This window comes from Bos indicus x Bos taurus, chromosome 11 (genome assembly GCF_003369695.1).
Source record: "Bos indicus x Bos taurus breed Angus x Brahman F1 hybrid chromosome 11, Bos_hybrid_MaternalHap_v2.0, whole genome shotgun sequence".
Classification (NCBI taxonomy): Eukaryota; Metazoa; Chordata; class Mammalia; order Artiodactyla; family Bovidae; genus Bos; species Bos indicus x Bos taurus.
Genome location: NC_040086.1, coordinates 46,134,657 through 46,158,892, shown reverse-complemented (window position 1 = coordinate 46,158,892; position 24,236 = coordinate 46,134,657). Strand labels below are relative to the sequence as shown.

Below are 24,236 nucleotides of genomic sequence, written 5' to 3'. Positions count from 1 at the left end.
TTCCGCCTCCCGCCCAACCAGCCGTCTTCAATGCCAACGGCCCTTTCCCTGTACATTCTTCCAATCAAATGGCCCCAGGGTGGGGCTTGAAGGGTAGAGCCAACCGAAACGCTTCTATTTCCTTTGGGCCCGCCCTCCCCTATTTCCGATTGGCAGGTTTCAAACCCACGGGAGCCAATGAGAGCGGACGCAAGCGCGGCGCTCCGGCTTTCTCTCCAGGCGCGGCCTTTGAAGAAAAACTGTCGTTTGAGAATCATGGTGCGGCCTGGACTCTCCGCCGCCGCGGGTGAGTATGACCTCCACCAGCTGTCTTACGGGCGGGGACGAAGGGAGGCCCCCGAGTGAGCGGAAGTGACCCGATCGCTTGCCTGCCTGCCTCTGTCTCCCCGTGGGCGTTTTTGGTTCTGCGGGGGCTGACCCAAGCCCACGCTCCAGGCCTCGGTGAGAAAACGGGGCTGGGGGGCTGGGAGGCTATGCGCGGGGCCACGCCTCCAGGCACCTTCCCAAAGAGTCCCGCAGCAGCTCTGCAAAAAGCTGTCATTGTCACCTCGTTTGGGTAAAGAACCGAGGGTCCTTGCCCGAGATCGCACAACCAGTGGAAAGCCGAGCGCTCTCGCGGCCTAAATTTGGCTTCAGGCAGAGCCGGGGTGTGGCCCTCGGGGTAACGCCGCCCGCCCGAGCGGGCTGTGACAGCTGTCAAGGCGGGTCTCACCCAGACGCGGAGGTCTTCTTGCAACACACGCGCCCTGGAGGCTGATGGGTTAAATCTGCATCGATGCTGAGGGTCCTGGGCTCCCTGACTTTCCTAAATGTGTCTGGAGCCCTTTGTTGACTTTTTAAATATTCCTGCTCAGATACCTGTCACCTGCTCCAAAATGCACAGTTTTGTTAATTTCTGCAATAACACCTGTTGACTGTTTCCAGGGCCCAAGCACTGTCCTAGGCATTTTACACAACAGCCCTTAAAAATGGGCATTTCTGCCCCATTTTACCTGCTCAGCAACAGCAAGGTTTGCTAACTGGCTAGACATCATAGAACTGGGATTCCAGCCACATCTCTCAGCTCCATCAGCCCTCTCAACACAGCTGTCTCCTGGGGAAAGATCAGAACCAGATATCAAAACACAGCTGTTGTTTTTGTTTGGCCGATAAAGCATGTCTGACCCTTTGAGACCCCATGGACTGCAGCACACCAAGCTTCCCTGTCCTTCACTGTCTCCTGGACTTTGCTCAAACTCAAGTCTATTGAGTCGATGTTGCCATCCAGCCATCTGGTCCTCTGTCATCCCATTCTCCTCCTGCCTTTAATCTTTCCCAGCATCAGGGTCTTTTCCAGTGAGTTGGTTCTTTGCAACAGGCGACCAGAGTGTTGGAGCTTCAGCTTCAGCATCAGTCCTTCCAGTGATTATTCAGGGTTGATTTCCCTTAGAATTGACTGGTTTGACCTCCTTGATGTCCAAGAGACTCCCAAGGGTCTTTTTCACACCACAACCATCTTAATTTTAGCCTTTTCCAATGACCCGCTCCCCTCACTCAGTTCCTGCTTCTGGACTCCCATAGTTCTTTCTTTGACCTGCTTTTATCACCACTACCAGGATGAAACTTCTCAAAGAGAGAAATATTAACTTTTCATCCCCTCACAGGTGGCTTGCTTAGAAAGAAAGTCACTGTATGGATAGATGTTTGCAATGAACCTCCAGCCTAGCCTATTTTGTCCTTAGTTCCAAAAGAAAGGGTTTGTGGGCAAAAATCATCATTCCTGTCAGAAGGGATTAATAAAGCCCTGAACTCACCAGCTCAGGTGGGCCAGTAATAGCATTTCTTCATGCAAAGCTTGATAGGTTGTAGCTGAAAACAGTGGATACGAGCAAGGGCTCTGGGTTGAATAAACCTGGTTTCAAAATCTGGCTTTGTATACCATTTTGTTGTTGTTGTTTAATTGCTAAGTCATGTCGGACTCTTGCCACCCCATGGACTGTAGCCCGCCAGGCTCCTCTGTCCATAGGATTTCCCAGGCAAGAATACTGGAGTGGGTTGCCATTTCCTTCTCCAGGGGATCCTCCTGACCCAGGGATCAAACCAGGATCTCCTGCACTGGCAGGCAGATTCTTTACTGCTTGAGCCACCAGGAAATTCCCTGTATAGCATTTATCCATGTTTAAATTTCAGACTGTAAAATACCTTATAGGATTTTTGTGCAGATTAAAGGAAGTAATGTAAGTGTAAAGAGCTTAGCATAGAATGAGACATATGAATTTTATTGTCAATGTTGATGTGAACCTGGAGGCAAGTCTGTAAGGCTAGGGACTTTAAAACATTATGGTCCAACACCAAAGTCAATACAGAAAAGTGCCTTCTTTTGGAATATAAGTAAGCTTGTTAAAATCTTGAGCTAAAATTCTGTTGTTTGCTTGCCTGTTTTGCAGAAGAGCGGCAGAGAAAGCTGCAGGAGTACCTAGCAGCCAAGGGAAAACTGAAGTGCCAAAACACCAAGTGAGTCTATTTCCCACAGTTATGCAAGTCCTGCTGCCCTGGTTGCTAATGGCAATTTAAAGCTCTGCCAAAACATAGCCCTTTTGTTTGCAGTCTGCTCAGACTGCATTAGGATCCTAGGATTATTCAAAAAGGGCATTTTGGTGCAGGTGTGATAAAAATGTTGGCAAAGATTAAAAGCATTATTATTGTGAGTCTCCCAAGGTGAGAGAGAAGGGTCTACAGTAGCACCTACAATGCTGGAAGCTTCTCCCATCTCTGCTTTGTTTGCTGGGAGAGGGATGGTCCTGGTCCTGGTGCTGCTTTCTAAAATGAAAACCAGTTATATAATCCATCCACTGTAAACTGCACATCCCCATCCTCTAGCCTGAGAATGTGCTTGGGTATTCCTCTTAGCACTGACTGTGGAGGTGAACAGAATATGACGGCCTCACTTTTCTCTTTTGTTGACATCTTGTCATCTCAATGGTGTCACCACGCTTACCTTAGCACTGATATGTTTTTTTCCCCAACGTGTTGCTAAATTTTTAGTTGAAAACAAATTTTTACAAACTAAGTTAGCTTTCAGCCTTTGTTTTAGCTTCTTTTTACTTTGAGTTTTTCATCTTGTTTATAGTTTCCCTTTCAGTGCCAGAGCTTTTAAGTTTAGTTAGGTCCCATTTGTTTATTTTTATTTCCATTACTTCAGGAGGTGGGTCAAAAAGGATCTTGTTGAAATTTATGTAAAAGAGTATTCTGCCTGTGTTTTCCTCTAAGTTTATTAGTTTCTGGCCTTAAATTTAGATCTTTAATCCAATTTGAGTTTTTTTCTTTTTTTGGCTGAGCCATATGGCATATGGGATCTTAGTTCCCCCAACCAAGAATCGTACTCATGCCCCCTGCATTGGAAGCGCAGAGTTTTAACCAATGGACTGCCGAGGAAGTCCCTTAGAGTTTATTTTTGTGTGTAGTGTTAGGAAGTGTTCTAATTTCATTCTTTTACATGTAGTTGTCCAGTTTTCCCGGTACCACTTAATAAAGAGGCTGTCTTTTTCTCCATTGTATATTCTTACCTTCTTTTACTTTGAGTTTTTACTTGACTTGATTTCCTTGATTAAATAAATAAACTTAATTCATTTATTCAACAATTTACTTAATACCTATAATGTATCGATCCCTCTTGGTTCTGGAGATAAGGTGCTTACCAAAACAAAGCAGTCCCTGCCCTCTTGGGATGTGCATCCAAGACCAGAGAAACAAACATCAAGTCCTGATCAAAGTTCCTGTTTGGCAGTTTATGATCTGTGAAGTTTGAATCTAAATTCTCCTCTACTTTTCTTTTTTTTTTTTAATTTTTCTGTCTCACTAGCTAGTTTTCATGTGTGCCTCTATGTTCTTTTATTTATATCGCTTTCCTCACCTAAAAATTAACTAGTTGAAGACACTTAAAAAACAAGCAAGTTTTTTTAAGTTGAAGTGTAGCTGATTTAATACAAATGAATTTATTTGCAAAACAGACTCATAGAAAACAAACGTGTGTTTTAAAGAAGCACTTATTTGGCATTGAATCTCTAGTGACTGGCACATTGCATTGTTCAGAGAATGATGTTTAAATGAGTAAGACTATGCAGATATGAAGAAAACATATTAATATTGTTAGAATGTTGTATCTATGTATAGGACATCTATGAAAGGATCACAGAAAAAAAATAGGTAAGAGTGGTCATGGTCACCAAGGAGTGGAATAATAGGACTAAGGAAAGGTTGATAAGGAGACTTTTTATTAATTTTAATTTTTGAATTTTTTACCACATGGAAATGCTAATGATTTAAAATTATAACCATAATATTTTTTAATATTTTTAATCACTGTATTCCCAAGCCTTGCTGATTCTTCTGTACTAAGAATTAATCTTATTTCATCTTTTTTAGGCCTTACCTAAAAGCCAAGAATAATTGCCCAAATCCTCCACCTTCTAAATCTGTAAGTAGAAATTAGTCTTTGCCCTTAATGCCAAGTGGGTCTGGTTACACATTCACGAAACTTACATAGTAATTATTCATCATTTAACCAAACCAAAAGCAGAAAGTCGTAGCTCTAGCACTGACATATCTTTCCCTAGATAGTCAATAAATCTCTGACAAATTCTCCCTTCTAAGTAATCACTTTCAGTGTGGATGCTGTAGAATCCTCAGTGGCCTGTTTCTGTTTTTTACCATATTAATTCTAAACACCCCTCCCTAGTTTTCAGTTTTCTGCTACCTAGTCCTCCCTTTCTTACCCAAAATTAAGTCACATGACTGAAGTATTTACTTATGAATAATATAGAATCTAACCTTAAAACCCTGTCCTAACTTCACAGATATGACTCACTTTCTACTGAGATTTGATGCTTATTCAGAGTTGTCTCACAGTATGTCAGGCCTGCCAGCATCTCCCACCACTCCATACCACTAATCTCCAGGATGAGACAGTGTTCCTTGAGTGACACTCTGACCTTTCAAAGGCAGTGTTGTTTTAAGAGAATTAGTGTAGCAATACAAAGTACAAGGAAGGGACTTCCCTGGTGATCCAGTGGTTAAGACTCAGCACTTCCACTGCTGGGTACACGAGTTCGATCCCTAGTCAGGGAACTAAGATCCCACTTGCCTGTCAATACAACCAAAACAAAAAAAACAAACGAAAGTATGAGGAGGAACTCAGGAGGTACCCTAACATAAGTTTATTATGTTTGTATCTTTCTGGAATTCCAGGAAGGATACATCATTGGGACACCGTGAGCACTCAGCAAGTACTTGTTTATTTTGTTAAACAGCAATTTTTGTGTGTTCACTGCAGATCTGCAGAATTCTATTAGAATTCTATTAATTCTAATATATTTCTAATAGGAACTCAAGTTATAAAAGTCATCTGTTAGTGAATCTTTGTTTTGTCAAGTCAATTTTCTTAAGTTATCAACAAAATAACTAGTTGTTTTTTTTTTTACTTTAAAAACAATGGACTAATGTTTTTACCTTTAATTTATTTGTATTTTTAGACTATTGGACCCAAAAAAGATGTTACCAACCATGTTGCTTTGCCTGTCAAAACTACAAGATCCATCAGCATTAAACTGCAATCCAGACCTGCCAATATCACCAGGTCCCAGAGGCCAAAGTTGGAGCCACCAAAACTAGGCAAAAGGCTCACTTCAGAAAGTGTTTCTTCTAACCCAAACGGTAAGCCTCCTGGCAATAGTCAACAGCTGCGTGGATTTGGATCGTCCACTGATGGAAAACAGCCAAGAAAAACCATGGGATCACTTAATATACAGAAACTGAAAACTACAAAGCAGCAGGTAACAGATCAAAGAACTGCTAAAGGTACAGACCCTGTGGACAATACCCATGTTGAAAATGAATCCCTGGGTGGCTGTCTAAAAGAGATGAATAAAGAGAACTTGCCCCAAGACTTACCAAACTCGGAAAGGAAGCCAAATCCTGAATCCTGGACCATAAATAAGCCCCAAACTAATCAAACCAAAAGCAGTTTGGCTTCTACTAGAGAAGTCTTGGACAAAAGCTCAGTGAACAGTGCTGCTCTGAAAGAGGGAGTTATTAAACCATTTGTTGAAGAAACACAAATCAGTGTTCCACCAGGGAAGTCTCAGAAACTCTCTAGAGTAGCAGACCTTATAAGACCAGGGGGAAAACCCCCCAAAACCCTCCCTTCTCACTTTGTCCAGACACTTAATAGGACTCAAGCCACAAAGAAAACAGTGGTTAAGGACATAAAGTCTATAAAGGTTAATAGAAGTAAGTATGAAAGACCAAATGAAGCTAAGTTACAGTCATACACTGTTACTGAGCAGAAAGTAAAACACAGCAAACCCAGTACACACCCCAGTGTGCTTCAAGGAGGGTGTAACCACAGACATCCAAACATTAAGCAAGATCATAAACCCACTCAGGCTTGTTGTAGACCTCAGACATCATATGCACTGCAGAAATCAAAAGCCATAAGCCAAAGACCAAATTTGACTGTTGGCAGCTTTAACTCGGTCATTCCAAGCACCCCTAGCATAAGAGCAAATGGAGCCACTGGGAATAAATGCAACAACAGTTGTCAACAAAGAGCGCGGACTCTGGACTCCAAGTTCAAAAGCGCTCCTCCCCAGAAATGTTTTCTAAACAAGACAGCTCCCCGGACTCAAGCTGGTGGCCCAACCATAAGTGGAAGAGGAGTCCCAAATGGGGCCCAAACTAATCCATGTAAGAAGATCGCGGCAGAGGATCGAAGGTACTTTATTTTAATTCCATACTTTTGCAAATTAAGATGGCTAGGCAAATTGACTATCAGGAGTGCTAAAGTCAGGAAATGGGTCATAAATAATGGCTCCTGGGTAATTTTTAGCTATAACTCTTAAAAATTCAAAGCAGATATTAAGACTTGATAGAACTGGATGGAGATTGTACTCTGTAATCTTCTGTATGCTTGAAATAATTTATTTTTTAGTTTTCTTTTAATTTTTTTTTAAAGAAATTCAAGCAAAATAGTTGACCAAGAAGTAGGGGTTGCAGAGGTAGATTATTCATGCAGGAAGTGCCTGCCCCACAGGGACAGAACAGAGGCAGGGTGGGAGCAGCCAGAGTAGTGAACTTGCATAGATAGGAAGTGCAGAGATGGTAATCCCTCATCAAGCCAACTAGTGTGTAAAGCCAGAAAGGTTATCAGGGAAGAAGGAGCAGGCAACTTCTATGAGTCTGAGCAGGCCAAGTTTTGGAAAGTGAACTGAAGCAGAGAGAATTAAGCAGTTCACATAGAGTTCAGATGGTAGAAATCAGGACCTCAGGCATTAACATAGGTGATGCTTGAAACTGAGCCAAAGGACTTCATACACTTTCTGCACAGGACCATATATGTTCTCACGATGTGGTGAACATCCCAGGAGAAGCACCTCGGTATACTTGGTTGGAGTAGAAAATAAGGAGATTCCTGACAAGGGCGAAAGGACCACATAAAATACGATGGTAGCTAAAAGGTGTAGCAGAGTGAAGTGAGGGCAGGATTTATTTTCTGATACAGCCCTGAACACAACTGACAAGCTCTCTGCCCCTTGAAGAAAGAGAAAATAAACAACTTGATTCAGGGTGAGGTGATTGAGAGAGGGAGGCCGGGATGACTTTTTTAGATAGAAAGGTCGGGGGAGGTACTTTCAACAGTGACAACTGGGCTGAAAAAGGACAGTGACCAGAAGAAAGACAAGTCTTAACAGAGAGAAAACTGAATGCAGAGACCTGGAGCTGGTGAACGAGGAGGCCAGGGTCCCTACCCTGGAGCTCACAGTCTAGACCACATAACCTACAGTGGATCATAAGATAGTCTGATTACAATTGGCCAGCGTTGATGACCAAAAGAGAAGGAGTCTGTAGAGGGAATAGATCTTCACTCATTCCTGTGGTGTTCCTTCAGCACCTACAATGTGTCAGGAACTGAGAGATATAGTGGTGTGCACACAGTCGCAGTCTACTCTTAGGGAACGGTTTTTTTCTGGTGTGTATATGGAAAGTACTAGAATAACAAATCTGTGGCTTTCAAGTCCTGGGAATGAGTTGACTTTAGAAAAGGCAAATTCTAAGAGCGTTAATAGTTGTTGATTTTCTGGCAAAAGCAAAATAAGGACAGCAAACAGATCCGTGATTGCTGGAGGCTGGACGTGGGTAGCATGGCTGACCACCAAGAAACATCAGGGAATCTTTAAGGGTGTTATATCTTGATTGTAATCATGGTGACATGATATTCATGCATTTGTTGACACGCACAGAACTGTGTGCCAGAAAAGGTGAATTTTACAGCAATCAAACACTTACTGTGTTCCAAACACCGTGCTAGGCACTAGGCCATCCAAGGTTTCCATCTTCACAGACCTTGCATTCCAGTGCAGAAGATATTAATAGAAAATCAACACATTGATTAAATAAGATTAATTACAGAAAATTACCTCTTCAAGGAGGTATCATTTGAGTAGAGGACCAAAGATTGATAATACAAGGCCCTGAGACAGGAATGAGTTTGGGTCAGGTGATTGGAAGGAAGCCAGGGCTCCTGGATGGCAGGGGGTGAGCAGGAGAGTGGTGAGACGTGAGTCTGGAGTAGGCAGGGGGCACATTGCTCTGCGGCTCTGGCCATGGAGAACATTTTGAATTTTATACCAAGAGCCATGAGAAGTTCCTGGCAGTGACTCTGGTTTATGTTGTAAAGATCACCAGCAGCTGTGCACAGGATAAATTGGAAAAGGATTAGAGTGGAAGCAAGGAGGTGACTTAGGAGGCTTGCTGCAGCACTCCAGGCAGACGGTAACGGTGCACTGGACCAATGGTAGCAGTGGGGACAGAAGCAGTACTGACCACACGATGACGTGTCAGATGCGAGGAAAGAAGGGGCTACTCACGACATCTGGATTTAGGCCCTAGCAGCTGGGTAAGTGGGGATAGTATTTACCAATGTAGGGAAGGCTCTGGGAAAGGATTTAGAGATGAAAATAAAGAGCTTTGTTTTGGACGATATTAAATTTTAAATACCTGCCAGACATCAAACAACAGATATCAATTAGGCAGAGGGTTTTACAAAGTTTGGGGCCCTAGGGAATGATCTGGGCTGAAATGTACATTTGTGAGTCATGAAAGTGCAGTTGTGATTTAGAGAAGCAGAAGAGCCTACACTCAGATGCTTGGGTCCTCATGTTTTGGTGCCACCCCCAAGAGTGGACTGCCTCAAAGCAGGAGTGCAGAGTGGGAACAGTATGGGGAGGGTGCAGCCTAGGAGTTGGTGCCATCAGAGACTAGCTACCTAAGAAAAGAGCCCTGAAATTATTGCCCTTGTTAGGGGAAGCAGGGGTCCTGTGTCATGAGGAGAGGCTTAAGAAACTGGGCCAAGTGGGTTGCTTTGAGTGGCCAAGACCCTACTGAGGGCAGAATATAGGTTTGGTACATCTGGTTGAGTGGCAGATACAGAGCTTATGAGAAGAGAAATGGAGTGCTGAGTTAGTGATCGTGAAGATGGAGGGATGTCTTAAGAAAGCAACTGTCAGAAGTAGCATACAGGTGAAATAAAAATTTTCAGGGAATAATATTAAAGAATAATCAGGGAATTATTGAGATAGTGAAGGACACGGAAGCCTGGCATGCTGCAGTCTGGGTCGCAAAGAGTCAGACATGACTTAGCGACTGAATAACAATCAGGAAGTTAAGAAATTTGAAGACGGAGATGCTAACCACATGTTGTAATCCTAGTACTCCATCTGGCATCTACCTTCTGAAGGGTGGGAGCAACCAGTGCCTCCGTAGCAATTAGTAAATTGTTTTCAAAACATTCTCCCGACTTTGCAGTTGAAGGTGTGCAGTGCTAATCTATGCTCATCGTATGTTAGAATCTTATCCAGGTACCAGAAAAAAACCTTAAACCTGTTCCCTGTTTTAATTGTATAACAGGAAACAGTTGGAAGAATGGCGGAAATCTAAGGGGAAAATCTATAAACGGCCTCCTATGGAGCTTAAAACAAAAAGGAAAATAATAGAGGAAATGAATATTTCATTCTGGAAGAGTATGGAAAAAGAAGAGGAAGAAAAGAAAGCACAACTTGAACTGTCCAATAAAATTAACAACACTCTGACAGAATGTCTGCAGCTCATTGAAAGGGTGAGTGAGAATGATAATCTTCCAAAGCTTTGCCAAGTCTTAAGGTTTTTAAACACTTTTCTTAAGTATAGTTTCAGGGAGACAACCTCTGTCTAAGCAGAAATTTAGCTACTCCTTTTAATAGGGAGGAGTGATAGTAATAATAATAATGATACATATTTAAATAATGGCTCCTGGTATGCCAGGTACTGTTCTAAGCACTTCACTTATATTATCTCATATAATTATCATAACAACTATTACTATATTCACTTTATAAATGAAGCTGAGGCCCAGAGAAGTTGGGAAATTAACCCAAGCAGTCTGGATCCAGAATGATCCAAAAGGAACTTTGCCTTCTTTGTGTATCAAGGTCCAAAGAGTTCACATTTGACATTTGGAGGTGAAGCTATAGTCAAAAGGCAAGGCCTAGCCTCCAAACTTGGCTTTGGTCTTATCCTTCAGGTTTGACTAGGTAATGTTTCATATCAGTCAAGAGTCAAGTCAGGAACACAGAAACACAAGCAATCTCAGTAGAAAGAATGTAATATGAAAATCACTTTCACAGTGTTTTATGTGAGTTTCCTGGAAGCAGACCGTACAAGGAGAATTTGTGTGGAAGTAGTTTACTAGGAAGAGGCTCCAGGGGACAACTGGAAGGGGATTTGGGGATGTGGGACCAGGAGGAGAAAGAGGGCAGGCAAGGCATGGTCTCAAGCAGAGTTCATGGAGAGTCGCTGCGTCACAGTCCCACCTGGGAGCTGCAGAGACAGTGCCGGTCTCATCTCTCAGAGCTGTCCTGATCGGGGTAAGGAAACTGTGGCATTAGTCATTCCATGGTCATTGATTAATGGCTGCCCTTGGGGGTCAAAAATGCCCAGTCCCTTCTGACTCTATGGACACATTACAAAGAGGCACAGATGCTGCCTGTAAAGTACTTTGTGAGCCTGTGTGCACAGAAATGATAAAGGAATCATCAAAGGAGATAGGGGTGCCGCACACAGAACGGACAGCAGAAATGAATCTCAGGTAACAGTGGCAATAACTGCAGGAAGCAGCTAGCAGCATCCACTGGGTCTAGGGGAACAAAGAGGGTGGGGACGTCAGAACCTAGAAGCTGGGAGAGACAAACCCTGGTGTAAATGGGACTCCAACTCTCAGGATGCTGGCGCCACAGGAGCTGCAGGAGGGGCCTACGGGGCTGGGATTCAGACCTGGAGAAAAGGATGCTAACTACCCAGTTGGGGCTTTTGCCTCTGAAGGAGCACAGTGAGACAGGATCCGTGCATGCCAGGGTGAAAAAGGTAGAGGCTAGAACCAACTGCTGCTGCCAGAGTGAAGAGCCTGGGGTGATGAAAGCAAACAAAAAAGAGGAAGTCCCCTCTCTTCTCCAGCCTGCAGCCTTCCTCTACTGCCCCACACTGGCTGAGCCCATCAAGGAACTGCTGTCAAAACAAAGTGATTTATAGACTTACAGAATTCTGTATCACAAAACAGAGGATAAAAGGTGGGTTTAGAGCTAAGACACTGAAGCTCAATAACTGACATGTTCTCATTTGTTGCTAGTTTGACATTTCCATTTTGAGGTCTTCAACCCAGAAGTTACCTTAGAAGAGTATTTTAACTTCCAGATAGGTAGTTGGTTTTGTTGGTGTCTGGTTTTTTTGTTTGTTTTTGTTTTTCTGGCTACCTGTCTGTCAGTTTTTAATTATACTGCATTGTGGTTGGTGAATGTAGCCTATATGTGTTCTGCTTTATGGAATTTGTTGAAATTTTCTTTCTGATCTTAATGTCTGATCAGCCTTGGTGAATGTTCCAAAAGTGTTTGAAAAGTGTATGTATTCTCTGCTGAATAGAAAATTCTACATGGATATCCATTAGATCAAACTTAGAAATTTTAAATAGCACGATTATTTTTTTGTTCGTTTACTTGCTTTTTTTTGCTCTCTGAAAAAAATATACCAAAGTCTTTTACTAGCACTGTGATTTCATAATGTCACTTTGTCTTTCTATCAATGTTTACTTTCTATTTTTCAAAGTTATGTTGTTAAGTGCATAAAGATTCATGACTTGCTCTGATTTTTCTATCTGATATTAATCTTGCCACACCTGCTTTGTTGTTGTTACAATCTTTCCCTATCTCTCTATTTTTAAAGGTATGTCTCATATGAATACATAGTTTAATTTCTCTAACAAAATATGGAAAACTCTCTGCTTTTAAAAAGTGCATTTAGCCCATGTACATTTATTATAATTACATATATGTTTAACTTTATTTAAACATATATGTAATTACATATATGTTTAATTTTATTTAGTAACTCAATTTACATGCAGTATTTTTTGGTTTATTTTTCTTCATGTCTTTGTTTGATCCAGTTTTCATTTCATAAAAAAAGCATATAATTTGAAATCACAAAAGAAAGTGCTAAGTATGAGTTCAAAAATGGTGTGCAGTTATATATCATATTCTTCTTGTGGCTATTTTTGTTTCAAGTCTTCCAGTTGAATTCTAAAGTTCATTCACTAATAACTTTATGGTTTTTGAATGGTAAACTTTCTGAGTTGTTATGCTTATAAAAATGTCATCATTTCATCCTCATGTTGGATTCATAGTTTGGGGGAAATGTCTAAATTCAGATGGTTTTTCCTGGAAGATTTGAAAGTTACTGTTTCATTTTCTTTCTTGCATCTGGAATTGTTGATTTAGTAAAGTCTCGTGTCAATCTCTCATTCTTCTGTAGGTAATCTTGTTTTTTTTTCCCCCCTCTCTGGAAGAATTTAAGATTTTCTTTTTATCCTTGGTTTTCTTAGTATAGGTCTTTTTTCATCCATCTTGCTTAGCTCTCTGGGGACCTTGCAGTCTGAACATTTGTTTCTCTGTCCAATCCTTGGGAATTTTCTTCTATAACTGCAATGCATGTTCAGCTTTGTTCTTTCTGTGTCTTTGAAGAAATTCTGTTACATGGATATTGGAATATATCCAATATAGATGTATCTAATAAATATATCCAATATAGAGTATACATGTGTCCTCCAGAACTCTTTTATATACTTCATTTCTTTGTTCTGTTTCACTGGGTTCTGGAAGAATTCCACAGCTGGATTTTTCAGCTCACTGATTATTCTTCAACAGTGCCACTGTTCTGCCCATCTATTGATTCTTTTTCATAACATTGATTCTAGTTTTATGATGGCAGTATTTTATCACTCTGAAGATATTGACTGCAACACTCTTAAAATTTATTCCTCTTTGTGCCCTCAGCTCTTTGCAGCAGTGTTCATTCTTCTAGTTGTTGCATTTTATGCCTCTTTCATGCAGTGTTGGTTTCCTCAGAAATTAGTGACTCTTGACTGTGAGCTTACCCCTGTGTCTTTCCCATGTCAGGAAGAGTAGGAGGTGCTACTTGGTTCAGTGTGCCACTACCTGGATTTCTGAGCATAGTAGCTCCCATTTTCCTTCTAGTCCATGTCACTGCGCTGCTCTCAGTACAAGGCAGCAAGGGTCCAAACCTATGAAGCCATTATAAAGTTCCTTTGTATGTGGTTTAACCTTCTTTATATATACCTGCAAAGAGTTGGACACGACTGAATGACTCACATACACACACACACACACACACATATACGTGCATGGATCCCCAACACATACATATGTACACCCATGACCCTTTCACACCTATGCATCCTTATGCTTCTGTTAGTTAAGCAGAAATTCTGGTCACTATTCAATGTTCACGTTGTTATGACTATGTAAAAAGTACATGGAAGGTTGATTACTCTAGGGTTTGGTTAGGTTTTGGGTTTACATAAACAGGTAGAACAATTTCTTACTTTGAGCTATGATAAACATTTTTCTATTTGGTCTCTTAAAATTTAATCATCAGTGCAAAAACTCCTCAAAACTATTTAAATAGGTTCATTTTATTATCTAAACTACTTCAGTAAAATTGAATATTTTTAATTAAAAAAAAAAACCACTTATCAGACTGATTTCTGCATACCTGCTATGGTAAGTATTAGGAGATGTGAAAATAACAGCAAGTAACAATTACCTCTGGGTACTTTTCTTTTTTCCAGGGTGTACTTTCTAATGAAGTATTTGCCATTTTGTCCAGTATTCCTGAGGCTGAAAAATTTGCTAAATTTTGGATCTGCAAAGCAAAGTTGTTGGCAAGCAAAGGCACCTTTGATGTTATTGGGCTCTACGAAGAGGCCATTAGAAATGGGGCCACAGTAAGTATCTGTCTTAAATGGGTGACTTCTTAAAACTCCTCTTTCATATGAGTTCTCTGTTGTTTGCAAAATGGCAGTTATATAATGTAATGTTAAAGGTTCTAATTTACTTCATAAAGTTATATGCAAAATATGAAGTACAATATGTCCTTCATGAACATTTTAATTAAAATATTTATTTTCTAGAAATTAGTGTCACATGTAAACAAATAGAGTCACTTTCTTGTCAAGTGAATCAGTTCAGTTCAGTCATTCAGTCATGTCTGACCTTTGCGACCCCATGAATCACAGCACGCCAGGCCTCCCTGTCCATCACTAACTCCCGGAGTCTACCCAAACCCATGTCCATTGAGTCGGTGATGCCATCTAGCCATCTCATCCTCTGTCGTCCCCTTCTCCTCCTGGCCCCAATCCTTCCCAGAATTAGGGTCTTTTCCAATGAGTCAACTCTTTGCATGAGGTGGCCAAAGTATTGGAGTTTCAGCTTCAACATCAGTCCTTCCAATGAACACCCAGAACTTATCTACTTTAGGATGGACTGGTTGGATCTCCTTGCAGTCAAAGGGACTCTCAAGAGTCTTCTCCAACACCACAGTTCAAAAGCATCAATTCTTCAGAGCTCAGCTTTCTTCACTGTCCAACTCTCACATCCATACATGACTACTGGAAAAACCATAGCCTTGACTAGACGGACCTTTGTTGGCAAAGTAATGTCTCTGCTTTTGAACATGCTATCTAGGTTGGTCATAACTTTCCTTCCAAGGAGTAAGTGTCTTTTAATTTCATGGCTGCAGTCACCATCTGCAGTGATTTTGGAGCCCCAAAAAATAAAGTCTGACACTGTTTCCCCATCTATTTCCCATGAAGTGATGGGACCAGATGCCATGATTTTAGTTTTCTGAATATTGAGCTTTAAGCCAACTTTTTCACTCTCCTCCTTCACTTTCATAAAGAGGCTTTTTATTCCTCTTCACTTTCTGCCATAAGGGTGGTGTCAAGTGAATATGTCTCACTTAAAACTCATTGCAGAAATGTGCACTTATGGAAAGCAATAGCATAGAAAATTATAGTATAACATCAATATCCAATACTTAGAAATCCAATACTCATGCTATGCTATGCTAAGTCACTTCAGTCGTGTCCAACTCTGTGTGACCCCATAGACGGCAGCCCACCAGGCTCCCCCGTCCCTGGGATTCTCCAGGCAAGAACACTGGAGTGGGTTGCCATTTCCTTCTCCAATGCATGAAAGTGAAAAGAGAAAGTGAAGTCGCTCAGTCGTGTCCGACTCTTCGAGACCCCATGGACTGCAGCCTACCAGGCTACTCCTCCATGGGATTTTCCAGGCAAGAGTACTGGAGTGGGGTGCCATTGCCTTCTCCTCCAATACTCATACCTCACCATAAAGAACCTAAAAAATATATTAAACCCAACACATCAATATCCATAGATCAATCATTCAGAGCCATTTCATGAAATAACTTGTAATTCTAAAACCTAATAAAACCACTGTCTCTATATAATTTAACAAAGACTGCATCAAATAGTTTTAAAACTCTTTTCCCTATAATATGTAAATAGGTGAGAAGTATATACTAATCCATGTAGTACATACTATGGTTACTTTGCCTTCTAAGTATGGTTTTCTAATTTTCCTGAAATTATTTTCTTGTTTTCCCTTTGCTTAGTATTTCCAAACTCTTCTATAATTATCTATACTTTTCAATACTTTCAAAACATTACATTCTGTTGATTTCTTCTCCTCAGGTTATTCTTCTTTTTTTGGCAGGGGTGGGGGGGTGGTGGTGCTATGCTAGGTCTTCACTGTTGCACTGCCGGGCTTTCTCTGGTTGTGGTGAGTGGCCAACTGGTGGTTCTTCACCCCCATCTTTATCAGTTGTCATTCTGGGATCTCCTTTCACCAGAACTATCAAGTTACCTTTTCTTCCTGTACTGCCTGATTCTTTTCCAATGCTTTTTCTTCTCTCATCTACTTTTTTTTGAAGGTTGTATTCTCTATTATTCATTAGAGGCTTTAGTCAGATGCTGGTGAAACTGGACCATTTGTATGTGTATGAAGTAGGTTTTAAAAACTTATTAAAAACTCTGGTCACAGATGAGGCTTTACCATAGAGTGATCTGGCTGAGTCAGCTGATTGAGGAACCCCCTCTAAGATCTAAGAAAGATCTAAGAGATCTTTCTTCTAAGGCTGGTCATATTCTCTGAAGAAGGCTCATTTATTCTCCTTCCCGAGAACCAGGAATCAGGCTACCAATTCCCCTTTATTGGAGAAAAGGGAGCTGGGAGTCTCAACCTTCAGCATGGAAACTTCCATTTATCCCTTTTTTCAACAGACACTCCCACCCTCAGTCTTGCATGATATCATCCGGAGACTTGGAGCATATGTGCCTGGTGCCCTGTTGGGATGAAGGTGGGCGGGACAGAGCCACCAGTCTGCATGGAGTTCAGGGATACAGGGTGGATTTGGAGGTCTAATGATTTTTATTGACTGACTGGCCAAACCACCAGCTTTGGGGATCTTCCCTGACCAGGATGGAATCCAGGCCTGGCAGTGAAAGCACCAAGTCCTAATCCCTGGACTGCCAGGCAGTTCCCAGGTGTGACTGCTTTTTGACAGATGCTCTAGAGCCCTCCAGCAATTCCTGAGCCTTTCAGAGGCTTTGAGGTTGAATCAGATTCTTTCTCAGCCAAACTGCCAGCATAGAATTTGACTCTTTCGTTGGTCAAGCTGGCTACCTCTTCCTTCTACATTCTTATTGCTATTTCTTCTATTCTCTGTGGCTATTGCCTCCTTTTAACCCCTTTTTAAAATCATTTCAGAAGAGTTTCAAGAGGGATTAGGCATATTTGTGTACTCAGTCTATCATCTTTAACTAGAAGCTTGTGAAAATATACACTTAATGAGTGTTTTATATAGTTAAGATGCTTTGCAATGTATTTTGTACATTTATTCCCATTTCCTTAAGCATTTAGCTCTTAAGTATTTTAGCTTTTGTAAAAATGTATAGACAGCTTTGCTTTTATGCTCTATTTTCAGTTTATATCTGTTATTTATTTGATATAGGGTCCCGGGTCAGGAAGACCAGCCTCCAAATACTGTGTTCCTATGAGAAAGTATAGTTCGTTTGTGATGTTCTGTTTCATGGCATCATTTACATACTTTAAAAAGGAAGGGGGGGAAAAAAGGAAGACTATCTCAGATAATTTTATCAGAAAATTACTTTTCTGTGATAGATTTTAGTTTAGTGTTTTTTATATTACATTACCAAATAAAAGAATTAAAGGAAAAGCTGGCGGGAAATTGTCTAAAATGCTAACTAAAGGTTATATGTAGATGATGGGATTATGGGTAGTTTTCCCTTTTAACTTTGACCTATTGTTCAGTTGTCTGTATGGACATATATGACTTTCATGATGAAAACAAAAATTCAGTTAAGACAACACTGAAAACATATCAATTTTCTGTATAGCTTAGTTATATATCTTTGGGTTAGAGTCTTTATATGGGAATACGTCTTTGACGGGATCATGTTAGTCAATAAGAAACCTAATTTGATTTAAAGAAATTTTATTATAGACAACTTTCCATAAATTCATCACTTCATTAAAGTCAAGCATGCCAGCATTTAACCAGTATTTTTTCTCTTCCTTTATTTTTCCTATAAAGCTAAAACTGAAGCCTTTTAATTAGACAAGAGATTAAAAAGGGAAACATTCTTGTTATAAAAAGTCTATTTGATGTTAAACAACATCATAAATTCCTTGGATCATTTTTTCCATGAATGTTTTTAATATATCATTCATGTATTTTCTTCCTTCTAGCCAATACAAGAGTTGCGGGAAGTTGTCCTTAATATTTTGCAAGACCGAAACAGAACCACAGAAGGTACTGCTATTTTGTATTTAAACTCATTCCCTCAAGCTACTCACGTAAAGGTCACTGAAGAACACAAATAGGGAAAGAATTATAAGTTCCTGAAATGCCTCTCACTTCTTGGTTTCCCTGGTGTGGACCTTTCAGCTTTCATCATCAGCTGATTGATTTCTGTTATTACAAGTAAATATACTGCTCCAACACCAAACAAAGGTTCCCACCAGAGCATCCTAGACCACGGTGACTTGCTTCCCTGGAGAGAAGACAAGAGGCTCTTTACCAGGAGAGACTGAGCCAGAGAGGAGAGGTGCTTTAGTTTAAGTTATGTGTTTAATTTTTACATGCCCACCAACCCGGATACATCCAAATTCATGTTCTACCTTTATAACATAGCCATTTCAGGAATCATTTCACATAGTTCATTCACCATTCCTGTTATTGGCCAAAACCTTTAGAGAACCCTTATGAAAAATATGCCAAATAAAGCGAGTGGCACATTATATATATTTGTGATATGATCAGGGTTGGGGGGAAGACACCTTGAGAAAATGAAATGCATTACTTATATAATCTTAAAAGGTGACAAATCTTTTTCCATTAAGAGTAGATTGAACTTTGGGGAACCAAAGTTCAATCAAGCCATGTAGAATTATAGCCAACTAACCCATTACTTTTAGGAATAAGTTGTAGTATATATATACTCAATGATACTCTTACTGAGAATGATGCTACAATTCAGATATTTATTTATAATATATGGCAGTGTTCTTTAAAGGATTAAAAAAGAGAGAGAGAGACAGGAATTCATGCCTTTTCCACATGTTGGCCTCTCTTGGGGTCTCAGCCTCCGGCCACAGTATGTCTCAGTCAAATTTCCTTCCCTTCATCTTGGTTGCTGTGGTGGTTAGGCTATGATGCACATTGTGTTAACACAAGACATTTACACCTACATCCAAGGTGAGAGCCATATGGTCATCCCTGGGTTGGAGGGGATCAGAAGGTCAAGTGGGTTAACCCTAATGAGTTAGGAGAATTGCCCCAAGGTGTGGAATGAGGGGAAGAGGTCAATGGTTAGTCACTAGGGGAGCTCCCTCAAGAGTGAGTAAGAGACTGGGGATGCATTCAGAATGTTGAAAGGGTAGCAGGGATCTATTCTCACAGGCCCAAAGGTTGTGTGGAGGACTGGTTAGGAGGAGGCTTAATGCAGCAGGGTGTTACTACAAGGCTTAGTGGGAAAAACTAGTTGTAAGTCCCACTCTAAATCACTTACTCTTTATTTAGCATATGGAATCCATAAGGATCACTAAGAAGTCATGGAGATATTCCTGTTTCACTGTATTGATTTTTTTTAGCTTCAATATTAAATTGCTAAGTCTTTCCTTTTGATCTTATATACATAGGAATGACCTCTAACTCCTTAGTTGCTGAAACTAACATAACATCAATAGAAGAGCTGGCCAAGAAGACGGAATCTGGGGCATCTTGCCTTTCCCCAAAAGAGAGTGAACAGATGTCAGTAACACCCCAAATAACAAAGTCAGAACAGGATGGTCATCCTGGTATCAAATTACAGATCGCCCCAATCCCTCGGTAAGCACACTGTAAAGCTTTTGTGTTCGCAGGTCTAAATTAAATCCAATTGTCAGCTTCTCCTCTGAAGATCCGGAATACCAGCAGATTAGTGATATGAATACTTCCTGCCTCATATGAGGACTAGGTGATCTAATCAATCTTTGGTGCCAAGGGGAAGAGGGGGAGGGGAGGGGTAGAGCCCATGCCAGGGAGACAGTCCTTTGTACACACACCCACCTCCCCCACCCCTCGACCACAGCACCTCCAAGGAGATCTGACCTTCCTGTGAGGAAGGAGTGGCCAGACTCAGGAGGGATGTTGGAGAGGAGTCACCCCTTCCTCCTGAAATCAGTCCTCCCCCTTCACCCTCATTTGTCCTGCAATGGCAGATCCCATCCACCTTTCCTGGGGGTCAGGAGTGGGGGTGCTGCACTAATTGCTAAGCAAGGGCAACCTCTGGAGCTATGGGAAGGAAGGGGCCATGGATAACCTGTAAGAACAAGGAGGGCGGTCAGGACTGTACTAGTTAGAGGCTGCTCATCTATCACTTGCTCATGTATCAAGTGTTTGGTTCTAAAACAAGTGGAAGTTTAAGACAGAATCCATAATAATTTAAGGAACTGTGTCAGGGTATCAATGTCATTCATTGTTCATGCTCTTGAAAGGAAAATTTCAAACAAAAGCACCAAGACCACAGTTCTTTGTCTTACTTTCCTGGGGAGCACAGCTGGGCTTCTTCCACTCTAAACACCTCTCTCAGATGTATCATTTCCCCACTATACTCCGCTTATGGGTGGGTGAAGTTAAGCTGCTGATGTGAAAGCCACCTCTCACTGGCTCGGGAATTTTTAGGAGCATTTTCAGCAGACTGGCTATGAGTTTTATAAGACTAATGTAATCTGTGATTTTGTATCCTGTGGCCAGGATTCACTCCATGGAAAGTCTCAGCAGCTTATCTTTCAGGCTGTTATAGGAATGCATTAAAGCCTTTACCAGGAAGATGCCCAATTTGCTCCAGTCTCCATCTGTGGTTTGGTCCACCATCTTCAAAGATGTTTTTGGATTTTACTGTCAAAGCTAGAAAGTGTCTTTAAATTCTTTAGTCCAGCCTTTTTTGGTGTTAGGCCCAATTTCCCCAAAGGATGTCAACTCTGTGGAAGTTCATGGAATAAACAAACACCAACTGCCAAGTAGTTGACTTCAAACAAAACCACACTTAGCACTTCATTCAATGAAATCCCTCTGCTGACACCATCTGAGAACAGATGGTGGAGTCCACCCAGTTCATTCTAACATTCAGGGAACGTCCATCTTAGGATGAGAGCTGCCCTAGACACATCTCTTGTATCAGCCAACGTTGAAATTCTCTCATGTTTTATTAGAGAATAAGAAGAAAATAATAAGTAGAATTTTGAAAGGAGTTACAGGGTTTTAAATGCACCTCTTGCTCTCTTAGGATAAATGGGATGCCAGAGGTGCAGGACATGAAGCTGATCACACCCGTGAGGCGTTCAGCCAGGATTGAACGAGCCGTGTCCCGCTACCCGGAAATGCTGCAGGAACATGACCTCGTGGTGGCTTCTCTCAACGAGCTCTTAGAAGTGGAAGAGACTGAGTGCTTTATATTCCGCAAAAATGAGGCTTTGCCTGTAACGTTAGGGTTTCCAGTCTCTGAATCATAATTTCTCAGTGCTTTCTTTTTTAAGAGACATTTCAGAGCCTCCATGAGACAAGAAATGCACTTACCCAGGTGACCTGGGAGAAACTGTATAATAGAGAGGCATTGTGGATGCAGGCCATGGGCCCCTGGAACTTGAAAAGTAATTCATCAGGACCGACTCTCAAATTTTATATCCTTGCAGGAAAGTCTGGTTTATTTAAGACTGGAGTTGGCCACAGTTTTACAGCATACATATATTTCCAACTTTTGAAAATTAATTTATCCCACAAGTACAGAAAATTTTTGAATTTTATTGACCTAGCTTAATCCCACCATAGTTACTTTTTATATCAGGAAGTCAGATCCACAATACAATAAACTTTCCTTCCTGCATCCACCCTAGCAGAGAGGGCAGGTCCTCGCACCCTGAAAGACCTGAGCGTAGACACTGGCCATCCCCACTTAGATGGAATGTAACCCACCATCTGGTCAAATGCCCTCATTTAGCTGATGAGTTTACACCAGCCGTGCCTTGGCTCAGAGATCACAAATGACTTTTCTGTGTGATCTTTGACTTCCCTCACAGATCCCTGGAGATGAGGGGTAATTCCCATCCTCTCTGTGCCTTGTTTCCTATAATGATACACAATCCTGAATTGGGGTGGTCATTAAGCTTTTTATATTCAAACCTAGTTTACATTTATTATTCAGAAATGCTTCAGATAAAAGCAAAAGGGAGTAGCAGAGAGCAGTAGGGAGAGGACCCTTGCCTCTTCAGTTCTATGCTCTGTAGGGAACATCTGGCCTGAGAAGACCACCTAAGCCCCAGAGACTCCCCATTTGCCTTTCCCAATCAGAATCAGTGTAAATATAATGTATAGAAGGACCTAGTCGATGTATTTTAGATTTGTTTTCTTAATATTTATATTATCTTAAAAAATTAACCTTTGTTCACTCCTGCTTATTTATCTTATTTATTACAGAAAACTGTGATGGTAGCTTGGCCTAGAGAATTAGGGGTGTGTCTGTGGAAACACTGGTTTCCCAAGTAGCTCAGTGGTAAAGAATCTGCCTGACAAGTAGGAGACTTGGGTTTGATCCCTGAGTCAAGAAGATCCCCTGGAGGAAGAAATGGCAACTCAATCCAGTATTCTTGCCTGGGAAATCCCATGGACAATGGAGCCTGGCAGGCTACAGTCCATGGGGACCCAAACGGTCAGACGCAACTTAGTGACTAAACAACATCAACTGGGAAACACCAGTAGCCCTCACAGGGAACACCCATTACCCTGGAGAACTCACCTTGATCTGACCCCCAGCTTCACCCAGGATGTGGATGTTCCCACTGTGAGGCAAGCAGCCATCTCTAAGATTTATAAAAACAAGATTCATAAAACTGAGCTATAAAACCCTGCAGCTGATAGACTAACTCTCAATGAGAAATAGACTATCACCACAACGAAAATGCAGGAATCCCTGCAGCCAGCCCTTTCCTCCCCTCATAGACAGACTCACTTGATCTGTGAGGCCAAATAATGCTTAGAAGGAACAGAAACTGAAAATGGGACTGGGAGAAATCAAATATTCAAAATCAGCAGACAACAAGAGTCAAGCACATCCCTCCTAGTTCTCAAAAGAGCAACTTTACCGTTGCCAATTCTTAGCAGGATGTCTCGGTACCATTCTGGGTTCTGACAATGCAGGATGAATTATTGGAATCTAATAATGTGTAGTTTTCAAACTGACAAATTAGAGGATTTAAACAGCCTGATTAGACTAAGTAGCATCTTCAAGATCTAAAAGGATGTGGAAATGATAGTGGATGGTACAGCAGCTGCAGAAAACTACACCCTGATTCTGGAGCTCTTTGTAGGTTCTCAGTAACCTTCTTGTTCAGTAAATAACTGTTCCTAGAAAGCAGAGCAGGTGGGAAGGAAAGAAGGCAGGCCCTTAATTGCTTGGCAGGAAGATTCACAGGGAATTGGCGGAGATACAGGCTTTAAACAGAATTAAGTCTAATATGTAGGGACAGCTTCTTAGGAGAGGGGAGTGTGAGTATTGAAGATAAATAGGGAGGGTTATGTGCTGACATCAGGTGCAGAATGCCTGGGAACTAGAAGACAAGGAAGGGAGAAGGTATGACAGTTATTACTGTTTACTAGCTACTGGTTATTCCTGCTATAAAAGACATCCATCGTTCCTGCCGGGCATGCAGTCCTAATAAGAACACCCTAGGGATTTCCCTGGTGGTCCAGCAGTTAAGACTCCACACTCCCAATACAGAGGTCGTGGGTTCAATCCCTGGTCAGGGAATTAGATCCTACATACCACAACTAAGACCTGGAGCAACCAAATAAATAAAAATAGATAGCTATCTTTAAAAAACAGCACCCTAATTTCCTGAGGACCACCTGTTTCCTGCTCACAGTCTGTAGCTTAAGAGGAATGGACTACCCACCAGAGCATATGACCCAGGTCAGGCCGACCAGCACCCAGTACCTCTTGGCTAATGACATTGACTGGACGATGGAATTGTGGCTCACACAAAACCAGTGAGACTTTTCCTGGTAGAGTTGCCAAAGAAATAGGATGGGAATCTGTAAATCTACTTATACCCATGGAGAAAAAGAACCTACCTGAGAATGGCACCAAAATGGAATAAGCCTGAGAGCTGGAGAAAGTGTGGTGACATCCAGTGACATCATTTGATCCCCGGGCTAAAGCCCAGAGCCAGCCAAGTCCT

At 41.4% G+C, this 24,236-nt stretch overlaps 1 protein-coding gene across 2 annotated transcripts; it reads left to right on the top strand.

Annotated features, from left to right (window-relative positions):
- The first annotated feature begins 202 nt into the window (after window positions 1-202).
- CKAP2L (cytoskeleton associated protein 2 like) lies at window positions 203-22,447 on the top strand. 2 transcript variants are annotated; one of them, XM_027555458.1, is made up of 9 exons: window positions 203-286; window positions 2,427-2,493; window positions 4,405-4,456; window positions 5,511-6,751; window positions 9,943-10,150; window positions 14,210-14,365; window positions 18,210-18,273; window positions 19,662-19,851; window positions 21,290-22,447. In XM_027555458.1, exons 1-9 carry the CDS (start codon window positions 256-258, stop codon window positions 21,513-21,515), a joined length of 2,235 nt encoding a protein of 744 aa, XP_027411259.1. In that variant the 5' UTR covers window positions 203-255; the 3' UTR covers window positions 21,516-22,447. The 2 variants fall into 2 exon arrangements, with proteins under 2 accessions (XP_027411259.1, XP_027411260.1); XM_027555459.1 differs by lacking the exon at window positions 4,405-4,456 and having other exon boundaries at window positions 234-286; window positions 21,290-21,515.
- The last annotated feature ends 1,789 nt before the right edge of the window (window positions 22,448-24,236 follow it).

Coding starts and splice junctions, on each gene's coding strand:
- CKAP2L (XM_027555458.1), top strand. CDS start 256: ATGGTGCGGCCTGGACTCTCCGCCGCCGCGG. Junction 2,494..4,404: donor CTGAAGTGCCAAAACACCAA/GTGAGTCTATTT, acceptor CATCTTTTTTAG/GCCTTACCTAAAAGCCAAGA. Junction 6,752..9,942: donor ATCGCGGCAGAGGATCGAAG/GTACTTTATTTT, acceptor ATTGTATAACAG/GAAACAGTTGGAAGAATGGC.